The sequence below is a fragment of the Gracilinanus agilis genome, chromosome 2 (assembly GCF_016433145.1).
Source record: "Gracilinanus agilis isolate LMUSP501 chromosome 2, AgileGrace, whole genome shotgun sequence".
Taxonomy (NCBI): domain Eukaryota; kingdom Metazoa; phylum Chordata; class Mammalia; order Didelphimorphia; family Didelphidae; genus Gracilinanus; species Gracilinanus agilis.
In genome coordinates, this window is record NC_058131.1 from 463,925,547 (window position 1) to 463,940,512 (window position 14,966).

At 33.6% G+C, this 14,966-nt stretch overlaps 1 protein-coding gene across 1 annotated transcript in view; it reads left to right on the forward strand.

Moving 5' to 3' along the window:
* PPP2R5E (protein phosphatase 2 regulatory subunit B'epsilon) overlaps positions 1 to 14,966 on the forward strand; it is a 175,191-nt gene that overhangs the window by 78,321 nt on the left and 81,904 nt on the right. The window contains exon 3 of the mRNA XM_044664860.1: positions 10,948 to 11,144. Coding sequence (XP_044520795.1) covers positions 10,948 to 11,144 — 197 coding nt within the window. The remainder of the gene's footprint in view (positions 1 to 10,947; positions 11,145 to 14,966) is intronic.

Genomic DNA, 14,966 nt, shown 5'->3' on the forward strand with positions numbered 1-14,966 from the left:
TAACTTCTTTAGACAAGTCTTTTACATGACCCAGGCAGTCCAGATGATTTACCTCTCCATACACTTAGAATTCTAAGAAAATTAATCATCAATTAGTATTCATTTTGGGTCCAATTTTGTTATGTGTTTGGGACATATTTTTATGGACTTTGTGTATGTTTTAGAGTTTATTGAAGTATTTTGTATAATTAATATGTATGGCATATTTTTATAGGACCATGAATTTTTACATGATTAAAGAATACATTATCTTATCTTTGCCTTATGCCATTTTATATATTCATAACTCATGAGTTTGATGAAGAGCCCTAAACTTTCTGGTGTTATCATTGGAAAAGCTTTACAACATGTCAAGGCATATTGTAACACAAAGAGATTAAGCCTGAAAGTGTTTTAAATTGGACTATAGTATATATTGCCTTTAAAAGGGCCAGTCAGTGAATGTGATGAATTTGAGTTGCTTTGTTTTCTCTTTTCTACCCTTGCCTTCTTGGAATCTCAGGGACCCAACAAAATTTCCTAGTGTTTTTTCATTCTCTCATACACATCTAAATTCCAAAGTTTGAAGACCGTGGATTTAAAAACTTTTAAGAGGATATTAGTGGAGAATGTGACTTGGAAGCTTTGGGGAAAAAATGATGGTGATAATGAAATCTAAGAGGAAAAGCTCTTTAACACAGCTGTTCTAGAGGTGTTCAGATTAGCTACCATTACCAGTTTACTTTTGTATTTACATTAGACTTATTAAATTTTCGCATATATTATTGTGAGTGAAAAGTCCCCTACCCCCTTATATGAGGATTAGATTTTAATGTTAGTAGTAGTATTGAGTTAATCATAATTCTAAGATAGTTGTTAGCATAAGTAATGATTTTAGTAGGCCTTTTGTGATTATTTTAGTATAAGTTTTAAAGTAAGATAACTATTGAATATAGTTAATCATTGTTAGCATAGGCCTCCGTTTTAACCTTAGCTATTATGGTCTTGAACTTGTGACTGGGTCTCCATTAACACTGAGGTTTTTCCCTTGGTTAGAAGCCTGGTGACACTCCTTCACTTTTATATACACCCTAGTATACATCATCAAGCTTTTACCCTGCTTGGGAGCCTGGCCCCTCTTCCTTACCTGGTCATCTTAGTATACGGCATCCTTGATATCATCAGGCTTAGAAAGTAGGGTTCAGGCTCCTCCACTCCCCTCTTGTTTATCAAGTAACTTTCAAGTCATCACCAAGTGACTTTATCAATTAGAAGTATTTCCTAATTACTTCAACCAATCCACATCTCTATTTTTTATCACTATCTTGGATTATTTCATAAGTTGTGATATTCTTGGGGTATAAAAGAAGTCCTCCCCCAAGGCTTAGAATCTTTTGGTCTTGACCAGGAGTCTGGCTTTATTGTGAGACCGGCCCTCTCCCAATAAACCTGTTTCTTTTTGACTTGGAGACTTTGTTTCTCTTATTTACATTCCTGTGCTTAGAAACTGTGCAACATTATTATTATTAATTATTATTATTATTATTGCAATTTGGGTAAGTAAATAGTGTTAAATATTATCCCTAGTATGTAAATAAGGAAATGGGCAGAGGAAGCCCATCTGTCAAACAGGATAGGGGGCAGCTCATTGGTACAATGGAGAGTGCTAGATCTGGAGTTGGGAAGATGTGAATTCAAATTCTGCCTCAGAGACACTTAATAGCTAGGTAACCCTGGGCAATTTACTTATCCATTGCTTGCCTCAGTTTCTTTAAAAAGTGGGGATTTCAGTAGGAGTTTTAATGAGATATAATTGTAAAGTGATTAGCAAAGTATTTGGTACATAGTAAATGCTATATAAATGTCTATTGTTATTACTCTTATTTAAAGAAAGACAAGTTTATGTTCTAATGGAGGAGACTGCATGCAAACAACTGTTTACAAAAAAAGATATATACAAAGTAGATTGGATCAATGGAGGGAAGTCACTAGCTTGGAGGGAGAGGTAGTAGGTAAGACTGAAATTTTAGTTGACTCTTGAAGAAAGATGGGGAATCTAGAAGTTTGAGATGAAGAGGGGGAGAGTATTTAGGTATGGGAGTCAACTAATGAAGGTGAATGTTAATTGTTCACCATCATAGAGCTAGGCAGTGATGACACTCAGGGCTCTTGCCTATGTTTTTATTAGTTCATCTAGTGTTCTTTGTGCTTTCTCATATTGTCTCTTTACCTCAGACCAATTCCATTTCACAAAATTAATAAATTGTAGCCATTATTAAATGTCTACCACGTGCATTAAGTGATGTCAAGGGGACAAAATTTAGATTAGACACAGTTTTTCCTTCATGGAACTTAGTATTTTATACAAGTAACTAACAACAATAATGATAGTAAAAATCATGGTAAATTGGTCAAATACCCAAGAGTAAATACTATTAGCCCAGGAGCAAGAAAATTTACTATTTGATAGGATGGGATAATATTTCTAGTCATGGAAGTCTTCCTGGAGAAGGTTATATTTAATAGAGTTGTAAAAGATGGTTAGGCTTCAAATAAGGTTTCTGTTTAGATTAATTGAGGGAGAAAACTATATTAAGTGTTAAAATTACATTGTTTGGTAAGTTATACAAGAAGCTAATTTAAACTAGTTCAAAAGTTTACTTCTACTACCCTATTCCAAAATCTCATCCTTTCAATTTGATAATTTGAAGTTTGAGGTTCACTGACTTTGAAAAATATCTCTTAAGTTCTCTTAAGGGAAGGAAAATCTTTTAAAAGATTTCTAGCAGTTAGGTGCCTCTAAGGGTAGTGGGTAGTCTACTGAGCCTACAGTTAAGAAGATCTGAGTTCAAATCCAATCCCAGACACTTAATAGTAAGTGATCCTGGGTAAGTCAATTAACTTCTGTTTACCTCAGTTTCCTCATCTTTAAAATGGAGATAATAATAGCACCCACCTCCCAGAGTTCTTGTGAAGATCAAATGAGATAATAATTGTAAAGTGTCTAACAGTGCTTGACACATAGTAAGCATTACTATGTTTTGTTGTTCAGCTGTTTTCAATTCTGTCCAACTCATCATAACCCCATTTCAGGTTTTCTTGGCAAGGATACTGGAGTGATTTGTCATTTCCTTCTCCAGTACATTTTATAGATGAGGAAACAGAGGCAAACAGGGATATGTGACTTGCCCAGGGAAGATGAATCTTTCTAACTCCAGGCCTGGCACTTTATCTACTGTCCACTTAGCTGCCCATGTAAATGTTAGCTGTTATTATTAATCATCATCGTCATCATCATCACCATCTTATTGTTACATAATATTTTAATCTCCAGGGATGGAACAGAAGGTAACCATAGAAAGCTTTCAGTACAACATTATATGAATGAGTGTTCATTCTAGATTGATTTGTTGTTTTCTTTCGGCATGCCTCACTTCCTCTGTTCCCGGATATATCCTGTTTTCTGGAATATCTGTTGTATTTAGCCTTAGGTTCTATCAGACATTGGCAGATGGCAAACTTTCATATATAAGTGATGTTATCATTTGTTTACTCCCAGGAAGGCAGTTTTTAGTTATCTGGAAGCTTTAAGTCAAATGAAATTGCCTTATATGTTATAACAATTAGTATCTATATTAGTCATTGTTTTCATTACTTAAATGATGGCTTATTTTTGATAGTATTTATTTGCATGTGAAATGAGGAAAGTGACAAGCATTTGTATTATATGCAGCAAGCCAGGATTTAAAAATGAAAAAAAAAAAAGCCCAACTATTCTTTTAAAAAAATTACTTTAACAAAAGAGGATTCTGATTGGTGCCCCCCTCCCGCTTTTTAATTGCTCTACATTAGATTTCTCTACATTAGACTATCTTCTACTTCCCCATCTGGTGGTAAAATTCATAACATAGAAGGTCCAAGATTATTATGATATTAAATGTCAGCCTGTAATTCATATTATTTTGTTAGTTTTTTAAACAATCTCATTTTTTATCTGAATTATTCAGCAAATAACCAAGCTTTCTGAGTTTATGGAGTTTAAATCTACTCATCTTAAAGGACATGCAAAATAAAGGAACAGAATGAGGTGGAGTCTGTATCATAAAGATTTTTCAGATTACCTGACCTAGAAGATTTGAGTTTAAATCGCCTCAGGCACTTATTATAGTGACTGGCTTGTAACTTTGGACAATTAATGTAACCTCTACCTGCCAGTTTCTTTATCTGCAAAATGGGGATAATAATAGCCCCATTTCCTAGGGTTATTGTTTGGATCAAATGAGATGATATTTATAAAGTGCTTTGTATACCCTTAAAGTACTGTAGAAACAGCATCTATTATTATTGCATTTATTATTACTATTATGATGATGATGCATTTATTGTAATAAATGGCAATATTTATAGAGATTTTATGGTATTTATTATTTCATTTGAGAAATTAATTTGTTGAACTCATTTTGTGTGTGTGTGTGTGTGTGTGTGTGTGTGTGTGTGTGTGTGTGTGTGTTCAGAGGAAGCATAGTAGAGTGTATAGAAAGCTGTTTTTAGGGCGAAGAAAATCTTGGGTTTGAAGCCTTGTAAACTCAGGCAACACTTAACCTCTCAGTCCCTGAGGCAACTCTCACATTATAAGCTCATAGTAATAACTATCTTTTTTTAAAGCTCTTTAAGGTTTGCAAAGTACTTTTACATGTGTTATTTCATTTGACCCTCAACAACAGTCATGTGAGGTAGGAGCTATAAACAACCCATTTTACAGATAAAGCCAGGTGAAGTGGCTTGCCTAAGATCATATAACTAGTAAGGGTTTCATGTGGGATTTGAACTCAGTTCTTCCAGGCTCCCAAATCTAACATTATGCATTGGTAGAGGAAGTTTCCTAGCCTGGGAGTTCCTATACTAATGAAATTACAGGTCCTTTCTCTTATCTCTTTATTTTCCCTAGATATGTTGATTGGCTTTTAAGAATGAAGTAGAAGTATGCTTGGAGAGGTGGTGCTCTACAGTGATATAAAATGACACTTGAGTCCTAGTAAACTGCCAAAAGGTCTTGACTTGAGATTATAATAAACGGAATATCAAGCATTAATTTAATATAGATTAGAGGAGAGAATGTTGGCTTTGGAATCAGAGAATATGGATTTAAATCCTGCTCCTATTTGTATGTCTTTGGGCAAGTTACTTAGTCTCTTTTGGTAACTGTCTCCTCATCATTAAAATGAGAAGGTTGGATTGTATGGCTTCTGAGTGTCTTTCCAATTCTACATTTATGATACTATGATCTGTGGGCCAATTAAATTTGCTTTCCAATTACTTACCTTTAAATAAGTGAGTTTCAGTGTATAAAATGTACCAATTTCTTCATCAGTTATCATTGTCAATTTTGTTTTATGCAGTTATATTTAATAGTACTTTGTTCTACTCGTTTGGATGTTCTTTCATAAAATTCTTTCCTAATTTCTTGATTTACCTTATTATCTAATTAATATAAGTAATAGATATTCTATTACTTCTTTGTACCAAAGTTTATTTAACCATTTCTCTTTTGTTTAATGTTGGCTTATAATTTGTTGCAGAAGTTGCTATATTTTTTAATAGAAGGTTTTTTTTTCTTTTTTGAGAATAACATTGTTTATTAGTGGGGCATGCAATCTCATTAGCAAAGAATAGATTTTTTTTTCACTAACTTCTTCCTCAAAAAAGATCCTTTGTGAGTTCTGACTTTTGCTTTTAAAGGGAGTTGTGTCCTCTTTCTGACTGGACCTGATAGTTCATCATTTGAATCTCCCCTGGCAGTCCCCATTGGTGGATATTTCAAAAGAGGAGATGGACTTAGAGACCTCAGCTCCTCCCTCATTGCTTCAATCACAGGGGTGGCTGGTCTTTGCCCATACAAGGAAGACACTAGCACATCCTTTTTTCCCCACCATGTGACTGGGCCAACTTACTTACCATGGCTTTGATTCTTTTAAGATCTAAAGAAAAAAAATACTATCCCAATTTGATAGTCTGAGGTTGGTAGTAAGGAAGGGGAGATGATTAGGAGTAACCCCAGCCTAGAAGCAGGCTGATGGGAAAATAATTTCACATAGAAATACTACTAGAATGAATATGTCAGTATTAATTTTCCACATTACTCCATTGGATTCCAGTAAATCATTCCAAATATGGTATCTATACAGTTCAGGTTTTGTTCACTAGGATATTTAAAGACCTGAAGGTACTATCATTTTGTGGAGGATCCAACTATGATGTTTTGGTGTTTCTTAACATGATGTTAAAAATGACTAATACGTGATTGACAGGGAGCCATTGAGAGGGCATATCTCTGGCATGTGGGTCTTATAAACATGCATGGGAGGGCACAACAGCTTTATAATAAAGACATTTTCAGGGTATAATATCAGCAATTCAATGATAATGTTAAAGAGTATAATTAATTTCCATTTTTGTTTCTTTTCTGATTGCTTTCGAAAAAGATTCTGCTGGCTTTCAAAAGTTTCACTGGCTATGACTAAGTTTTTTTAGCAATGTTACAGTGTTGTGTAGTATATTTAACATGTCCCTAATAATTACATTTATTTAGTAGAAAAAATATTTTTCCATGTTTGAGGTTATAATGTATTTTCTGTTATTATATAGTCCTTTTATGTTTTAAGTTCATTATGGGCTAAAATTCACTAAGATGGGTGAAATGTAGTGTGACATATAGATCTAAAATTAATTTCCCACCCAATTACTAGTTCCCCCAGTACATTTTTTAAATTATATTTTCTCCCAATTACATATAGAAATAAATTTAAACATTTGTTTTCTGACATTTTAGGATTAATCCCTCCCCCCAGCCCCCAATGCCAAGTAATCTGATATAGTTATACATATACTATTGGACAATACATATTTCCATGTCTATCATGTTGTGAAAGAAGACAGATATCACACATACAAGAAAAAAACTCATGAAGGAAATAAAATAAAAAATGGCATGCTTCAATCTGCATTCAGACCTTATCAGTTTCTTCTGTGGCAGTAGACAGCATTTTTTATCATGAGCCTCTTGGAGTTGTCTTGGACTCTTGCATTATTGATAGTGTTCATTCATGGCTGATCATACAATATTGTCACTACTTTGTACATTATTTTGCTCATTTTTCTCACTCCACTTTGCATCACTTCATATAAGTCTTTTCAGGTTTTTTGTGTTTGTCTTGTTCCTCACTGCTATTCTATTATAATCATATACCATAACTTGTTCAGCTTTTCCTTAATTGATGGACATCCCTTTAGTTTCTTGTTCTTTGCCACCACAAAAAGAGCTGCTATAAATATTTTTGTACAGGTAGGTCCTTTCCTCCCTTTCTTTGATCTCTTTGTATACAGATGTATTTCTGATATTGCTGGGTCAAAGGGTAAGTATTATGACCTTTTGGATGTGGTTTCAAATTGCTCTCCAGAATGGTTGTATCAGTTCATAACTTTACCAAGTGTATTATTGTCCCATTTTCCCTATATCCCTTCCAACATTAGTCATTTTCCTTTTTTTTGTCATATAAGCCAATCTGATAGGTGTGAGGTGTATGGTACCTCCCAGTTGTTTGAATTTGCATTTCTCTAATCACTAGTGATTTAGAGCATTTCCTCATATGACTATAGAAAATTTTAATTTCTTCATCTGAGAACTGTCCTCTCTCTGGCAAGAGTTGGTGACCTATTTCATCTTCAGTCCTTTGGACTCATGGTTTATCATTGCATTGCTCAGAGTTCTAAAGTTTTTCAGAGTTGTTCTTCTTTTTATATTGTTGTTATATATGTTTTTAATAATTCTGCTCCCTTCATTCTGTATTAGTTTGTACAGGTCATCCTATTTTTTGTGAAACTATTCATTTCATTATTTCTTATGGCACAATAATACTCCATTATACTTTTTTTTTTTTTTACCCTTGTACTTTGGTGTATTGTCTCATAGGTGGAAGATTGGTAAGGGTGGGCAATGGGGGTCAAGTGACTTGCCCAGGGTCACACAGCTGGGAAGTGGCTGAGGCTGTCCATTATACTTTATAGACTGTAGTTTGTTTAACCATTCCCATTAAGTGAATTTCCTCTTATTTTCTAGTTTGGAGTTACTATGAAAAGAGAGGCTATCAATATTTTTGTACATATGGGTTGTTTTCAAGTAAAAGTAGGTATTTTATGTTCTAGGCACTGTTCTAAGAGCTTATAAAATAGTAAAATTTCAGGATGTAGTTCCAAATTGTTTTTTAGAATAGCTAGATTAATTTCACATCTCCATGAAAAGGGTAGACAGGTGTCTATTTTCCAGCATTTATCATTTTCCTTTTTGGTAATATTTGCCAATCTGATGTGTGCAAAATGGGACCTTATATAGTTGCTTTAATTTGTGCTTTTATTAGTTTTTTGAAACTTTTTAAATATGATTGAATTTCTTCCTCTAAAAACTGCTTGTTTGTAATGTCATTTGACCAGTCATTTAATGGGGAATGGCTCTTCTAATGAGCTTTAACTATTGCCTTATATAGTTTAGATATATAGCTTTATCAGAGAAACTTGGTACAAAACCTTTTAAATTATATGAATTAATACTTCCCTTTTATCTTCTCTAATCCTCTCTATTGCTTATTTAGCCATGACTACTTCTCTTGCTCCAACCATTTACTTGTGATGATTTACTTTTATGGTTAAGTCATGTATTCACTTGTCATTAATCTTGGCATAGAGTGTAAGATGTTTGTCTATGCATAATTTCTGTCCAACTTCTTTCTAGTTTTTCTTGCAGATTTTGTCAAATTTTGGTGCCTGGAGTCTTTAGATTTATTTGTCAAATCTTGGTACCTGGAGTCTTTAAATTTATTAAACAATATCCTACAGTGTTGATTTGATTCTGTATATGCTTTGAACCAAAGTTTTAATTCCATTGACCAACTTTTTTTTTAACCATTATGAAATTGTTTTAATTATTATTGCTTTATAATTTAGTTTGAGATTTGCTATTGTTAGACCTTCTTCCTTCATGGTTTTTTTTTTCCCTTCTGTATTTATTAATTATTTTAAAAAAATTTATCTTCCATTTTAGGATCAATACTGTATTTTGGTTCTAAGGCAGAAAAACAGTAAGGGCTAGGCAGTGGGGGTTAAGTGACTTGCCCAAGGTCACACAGCTAGGAAGTATCTGAGGCCAGATTTGAACCTTTGAACCTAGGACCTCCCATTTCTAGTCCTGACTCTCAAACCACAGAGCCACCTACCTGCCCCATATTTATTTTTTTACAATATTTTTTTAGGTCTATAAAATAATCATTTGGTTGTTTGACATGGCATTGAATAATTAAATTAATTTAGGGAGTGGCACCTTTTTTTTTCAGTACTAGCTTCATCTTCCCATGAACACTGAATATTTCCCCTATTATTTAGCCCTATCTTATTCTGCAAAGAATATTTTATACTTGGATTCATTTGATTCTTAGGTGGTTCTTGGTAGATATATTCCCAAATATAGATACCATTGCAAGTTATTTTGAATGGAATTTTATTTTTAATTTACTCCTTGATTTAAAAAAAATATACATTTCATTTAAATTTTATCCTGTTTTATAAAGAAACCTCTTTTTTTCATTAGTGTTTTCATTAGTGTTGCATTAAATATGTAAGATTGTTTAGGTAGTGTCATTTTTACTGTGTTAATGTGACCTATTCATGAACACTGACTGTCCCTCTAATATATATTTTTAGGGCTTCCTCTATTTCAGTCACTATATATTTATAGTTGTCTTTATATTGGTTATGTGTATTTCTAGCTAGGTTAATTTTTAATGTTTTTTTTTAAAAGGTATATGTTCTTAAAAATGAGATTTTTCTTTTTAAAAATGTTATCTTGATCTTTATTGCCTGTACTTAAAAAACAATAATGGTGTTGATAGTAGAAAAGGAAGAAGTGGTCCATTAACATGTTCCTTTTACTATTGATGAACAGATGGCCTCCTTCTGTGTGATTACTATAAAATGGGCATGACCAAGGTTTGAGAAAATGGTAAAAGTAGCTGAAAGTATAGAGAATATTAGGATCCTTTATGTGTAATGCAAGAGAAATGTAGTCAAGTGACCAAGGATCTTGTATCTGTTCTATAACTGGTTCATTGTGTGATCATAATGACACTTTAATTTTTCACTTGTGAAGGAGAGAATAATAATAATAATAATATCATTGCCATTTTTTTGAGGGATGATTTGAAGATTAATGAATTAACTTCTTGAGATAACAGCAGCAAATTTGTCATCCTTTCTTGGGAAGCCAGTTTATTCTACTGAATACCAGATTCCTTTTTTCGTGTGTAGAATTTGATTAACTGAAATTTCTGGTAATGTTTAGAATCTTTGTCAAGCAGACATACTTTCAATGGCTGTCTTTTTTTCCTTTTGGATTATGTTATTGATTCAGCCTGTTGGCTTTTGGGAATATGACTTTCTTAAGCTCTAAACCAAAACCCAATTGATTTAAATACCAAGGATGGATTTAAAATGAATTGACATTTCTACTTCAAATTTTTTTTTAGTGATACTAATTTTAAAACAACTGTGAAATTTTCTTGCTCTACGAATTGCTCAATTTACATAGCTCATGTTATAATTTGGGCATTGGAAATGAAGATAGATGTATATATTTGTTGAAATTTATGAAAACTTTCTAATTGATTTTGGGAGTTTGTTAAATCTTTTATTTTTCAATAGTAAATGATAGAAATTTCTTATTAGTACAATATTGTTGCCAAAGTTATAAATCCCATAGTGTATAAGATATCCCATAAATGTCTAATTGTTTTTTAAAACACAATAGAATCACTGTTTCATATGAACTCTTATATTGAGCTTTCTTTTGAAATAACTTTTAACAGAGAATTCCTGTTACCTAGAAATTGATGACAGACTTACATTTCCTTTTTTGTTTCTTAGACGTTCCATCCTCAGAGCAGCCTGAACTGTTCCTAAAGAAACTTCAGCAGTGCTGTGTAATTTTTGACTTCATGGACACGCTATCAGATCTTAAAATGAAAGAATACAAGCGCTCCACTCTTAATGAACTGGTGGACTACATTACAATAAGCAGAGGCTGTTTGACAGAGCAGACTTACCCTGAAGTAGTTAGAATGGTGAGTTTTTTTTTTTCCACATCTCGGATACTTTTCAGCTCCTTCCGTAGTTACCACAGGTGTTTATTGTCTAAACAATGAAGGTTGCTTCGAAAAATTAGATACAACCTTCTCTATTTGTAACCAACCAAAACCAGTTACTGTGATATCTGAAGTACATTGTATGATGATAAAATCCACAGCTTCTTTTATCATAAAAGTAAAGAAAGATTAATAGCTTTATATTTGAAACCAAGACTTATAGTACCAGTCTTGGGTGTGTGTGTGGGGGAGAGAGAGAGAGAGAGAGAGAGAGAGAGAGAGAGAGAGAGAGAGAAACTTTTAGAGAAAAGGCTAGGAGGAGGATTGTTTAAAAGTTTCAAGCTTTTATTTGAATGATATCCAACTTCAGGATGTTTTCTTTTTTTCCCTCTCGTGTTGAAAGAGAACATCTTTAAGCTTTCAACAAAATACTAACTCAGGGACTCTAATTAAAATCCTGCCTTTATGATTAATCATCTTTATAGTCACTGAACTGAGAGACTCTTTTTTAAAAAAGTTTTATTTAGTCTTTTTTTTTCAGTTATCAAGGTTACTTCCCACTGTCCCCTACTGGCCTCCCATTACAAATAAGTATGATGAAGCAAAAGTCATCAACAAATCGGCNACTGGGGAGAGAGAGAGAGAGAGAGAGAGAGAGAGAGAGAGAGAGAGAGAGAGAGAGAGAGAGAGAGAGAGAGAGAGAGAGAGAGAGAGAGAAACTTTTAGAGAAAAGGCTAGGAGGAGGATTGTTTAAAAGTTTCAAGCTTTTATTTGAATGATATCCAACTTCAGGATGTTTTCTTTTTTTCCCTCTCGTGTTGAAAGAGAACATCTTTAAGCTTTCAACAAAATACTAACTCAGGGACTCTAATTAAAATCCTGCCTTTATGATTAATCATCTTTATAGTCACTGAACTGAGAGACTCTTTTTTAAAAAAGTTTTATTTAGTCTTTTTTTTTTAGTTATCAAGGTTACTTCCCACTGTCCCCTACTGGCCTCCCATTACAAATAAGTATGATGAAGCAAAAGTCATCAACAAATCGGCTATTTCATGACATAAACAATCATTTAACTTCTGTAAAAGTTTATTTTTTTGATAGGTTTCTGTAGAATTAGTGTTTTCCTTATTACCTAAAAAAGCACTGTAACTATCATACTCATGCTATTCTAATTATACTAATTGAAAGTGATACTTCAGTGATTTGAGGGATTTAATATACCTTTTATAAAAAACTCATTTACGAATCAGGAGACCCACTAGGAGGATCTGACCCACTTGGTGCATTGTTGATGTTGACCAAGACTTAGATTTTACAAATATCTAGGTTCATCAGTTTGTATTTAAAGGAGGAGAAAGAGTTTGAGGTGGTGTAGTTTAAAAAGTGTTTTTAGTTTGAGGTTATTATATCATAGTTTAAGCTGTGGGGTTATTTATGAAGTTATCTCAGTCAGTTGAATGCCAATAAAATGTAAATTCCATCCTAGTATATTTTGTTTTCATTGCTAGTCCAAAGAAAAAGCCATTTAGAAATACATCTGTGGGTCAGTGATTTAAATTCTTTATCACCATAACCATAAGAGTTTACTTGTTGAATATAATTCTGAATCTGGCATTCAAGGACCTCTTCAATCAAGATCAAATTGACTTTTCTAGGGTCATCTTTCCTCAGCAAAAACCCTGTGCTTCCTTTAGGTGGGTCTCCTCAGTGACCTTGAATATTCCTTGCTTATTTCTATCTTTATGACTGCTCAGATTATACTTGCCCTTTTCTGAAATACCCTCCTGCTTCTTACCCTGTCTAAATCTTGCCTTTCCTTCAAGGTCTGACTCAAATACAGACTTCTTCAAGTACTTCAGCCCAGTTGAATCTCTTCCTCTTCTGAATTGTAGCACTTTCTGTTTGTTCTATTCACTTGAAACTTATTTGTATGTTGTTTTTTATTTTTTTAACTTTTTATGAAAGAATAAAAACAAAACAACCTTCTAGATCTTAAGCTCCCACAGGACAATTACCATGTCTTTACTACCATGTTCTTTGTATTCTCACCTGTTTCTAGCCCAATGATCAATATACATAGAAATCGATAAATATTTATTGAATGAGTGAGTAATTTCCCTAGGTGGAGAGTGGTTATCATCCTAGTGTATAAATTTATTAAGCGTGGGAATAGAGTGAGTTTGGAATTGTTCATCACATCCTCAGTTATAGAAATGAATTCCTTGAAAGTTGAAAGGGTTCTTTTAATACATGAAAAGTAGTTTGGTTGAAAGGAGTCGGGAGTCAATAAATCCTAATTTATATATTCCAATTCCATTCCCTTTCTGATCCTCAGTTTTCTCATCTGCAAAAATGTGAAGATATGATCTTTAAGATTTTTCAGGTTCAAATTGTATGCTGAAACCTGTTATTACTTCTAAAACTTAAGAATAATGCCTAATCACTGTAATATCACCAAGAAATGATTATTCTTTTGTCTTTGGTATGAAAAGGACTCCTGAAAAAAGGAACCATTTTGGTTTAGAAGGAAAAGAAATAAGTTTTGACCAGTGGCATGTGTGAGTTTAAAAAAATTTCACATTTATTGAGTGCTTTAAGGTTTACAAAATGCTTTTTACCACAACAACCCTGGGAAGTAAAATGTGTATTTTTATCTACTTTTCAGATGAGGAAATGGAGACAGAGAAGTTAAATTAGTTTCCTGAGGTCACAGAGTATCAAAGACGGGATTTAAATCCAGGTTCCTCCTTTGTCTTGTGCTCTATCTGCCATATTATGTTGCCTCCCTTTTTAATACAACTGATCTTTCCCAGGATGTACCTAGAAAACTGATGCTACTACTAGAAAATATACCATTCACTTATTAACTTAATTGTAATGGCCTCAAATGTATAATGTACTCTTTTCTTCCTAGTTGTCCTAAATTGTTAGATAAATTGAAGGGCTACATGGTTGCATAGAAAACAGTGGACTTGGAGCTGAGAGACTGGGTTTCAATACTGGTTTTTTTTTTTTTAACATTTATTAATATTCATTTTTAACATGGTTACATGATTCATGCTCCTCCTTTCCCCTTCACCCCCCCAACCCCCCCACCCATGGCCGATGCGCATTTCCACTAGTTTTGTCATGTGTCCTTGATCAAGACCAATTTCCAAATTGTTGGTAGTTGCATTGGTGTGGTAGTTTCGAGTCCACACCCTCAATCATGTCCACCCCGACCCATGCGTTCAAGCAGTTGTTTTTCTTATATGTTTCCTCTCCTGCAGTCCTTCCTCTGAATGTGGGTAGCGTCTTTACCATAAATCCCTCAGAATTGTCCTGGTTCACTGTATTGCTGCTGGTACAGAGGTCCATTACATTCAATTTTACCACAGTATATCAGTCTCTGTGTACAGAGTTCTTCTGGCTCTGCTCCTTTCGCTCTGCATCTGTTCCCGGAGGTCTCTCCAGTTCGCCTGGAACTCCTCCAGTTTATTATTCCTTTTAGCACAATAGTATTCCATCACCCGCATATACCACAGTTTGTTCAGCCATTCCCCAATTGAAGGACATACCCTCCTTTTCCAATTTGTTGCCACCACAAAAAGCACAGCTATAAATATTTTCGTACAAGTCTGTTTATCTATGATCTCTTTGGGTTCAATACTGGTTTTATCAGTTGTAAGTTGTCCATACCCAGGCAGGCAAGTAACATTTAACTCTTCAGAACATCATTTTTTCCTCTGTAGAACTAGGCTATAAAGTTTTCCTTATCCACTTAAGAGGAACAATATAAGTGTTATATAAATGTGAATTCTA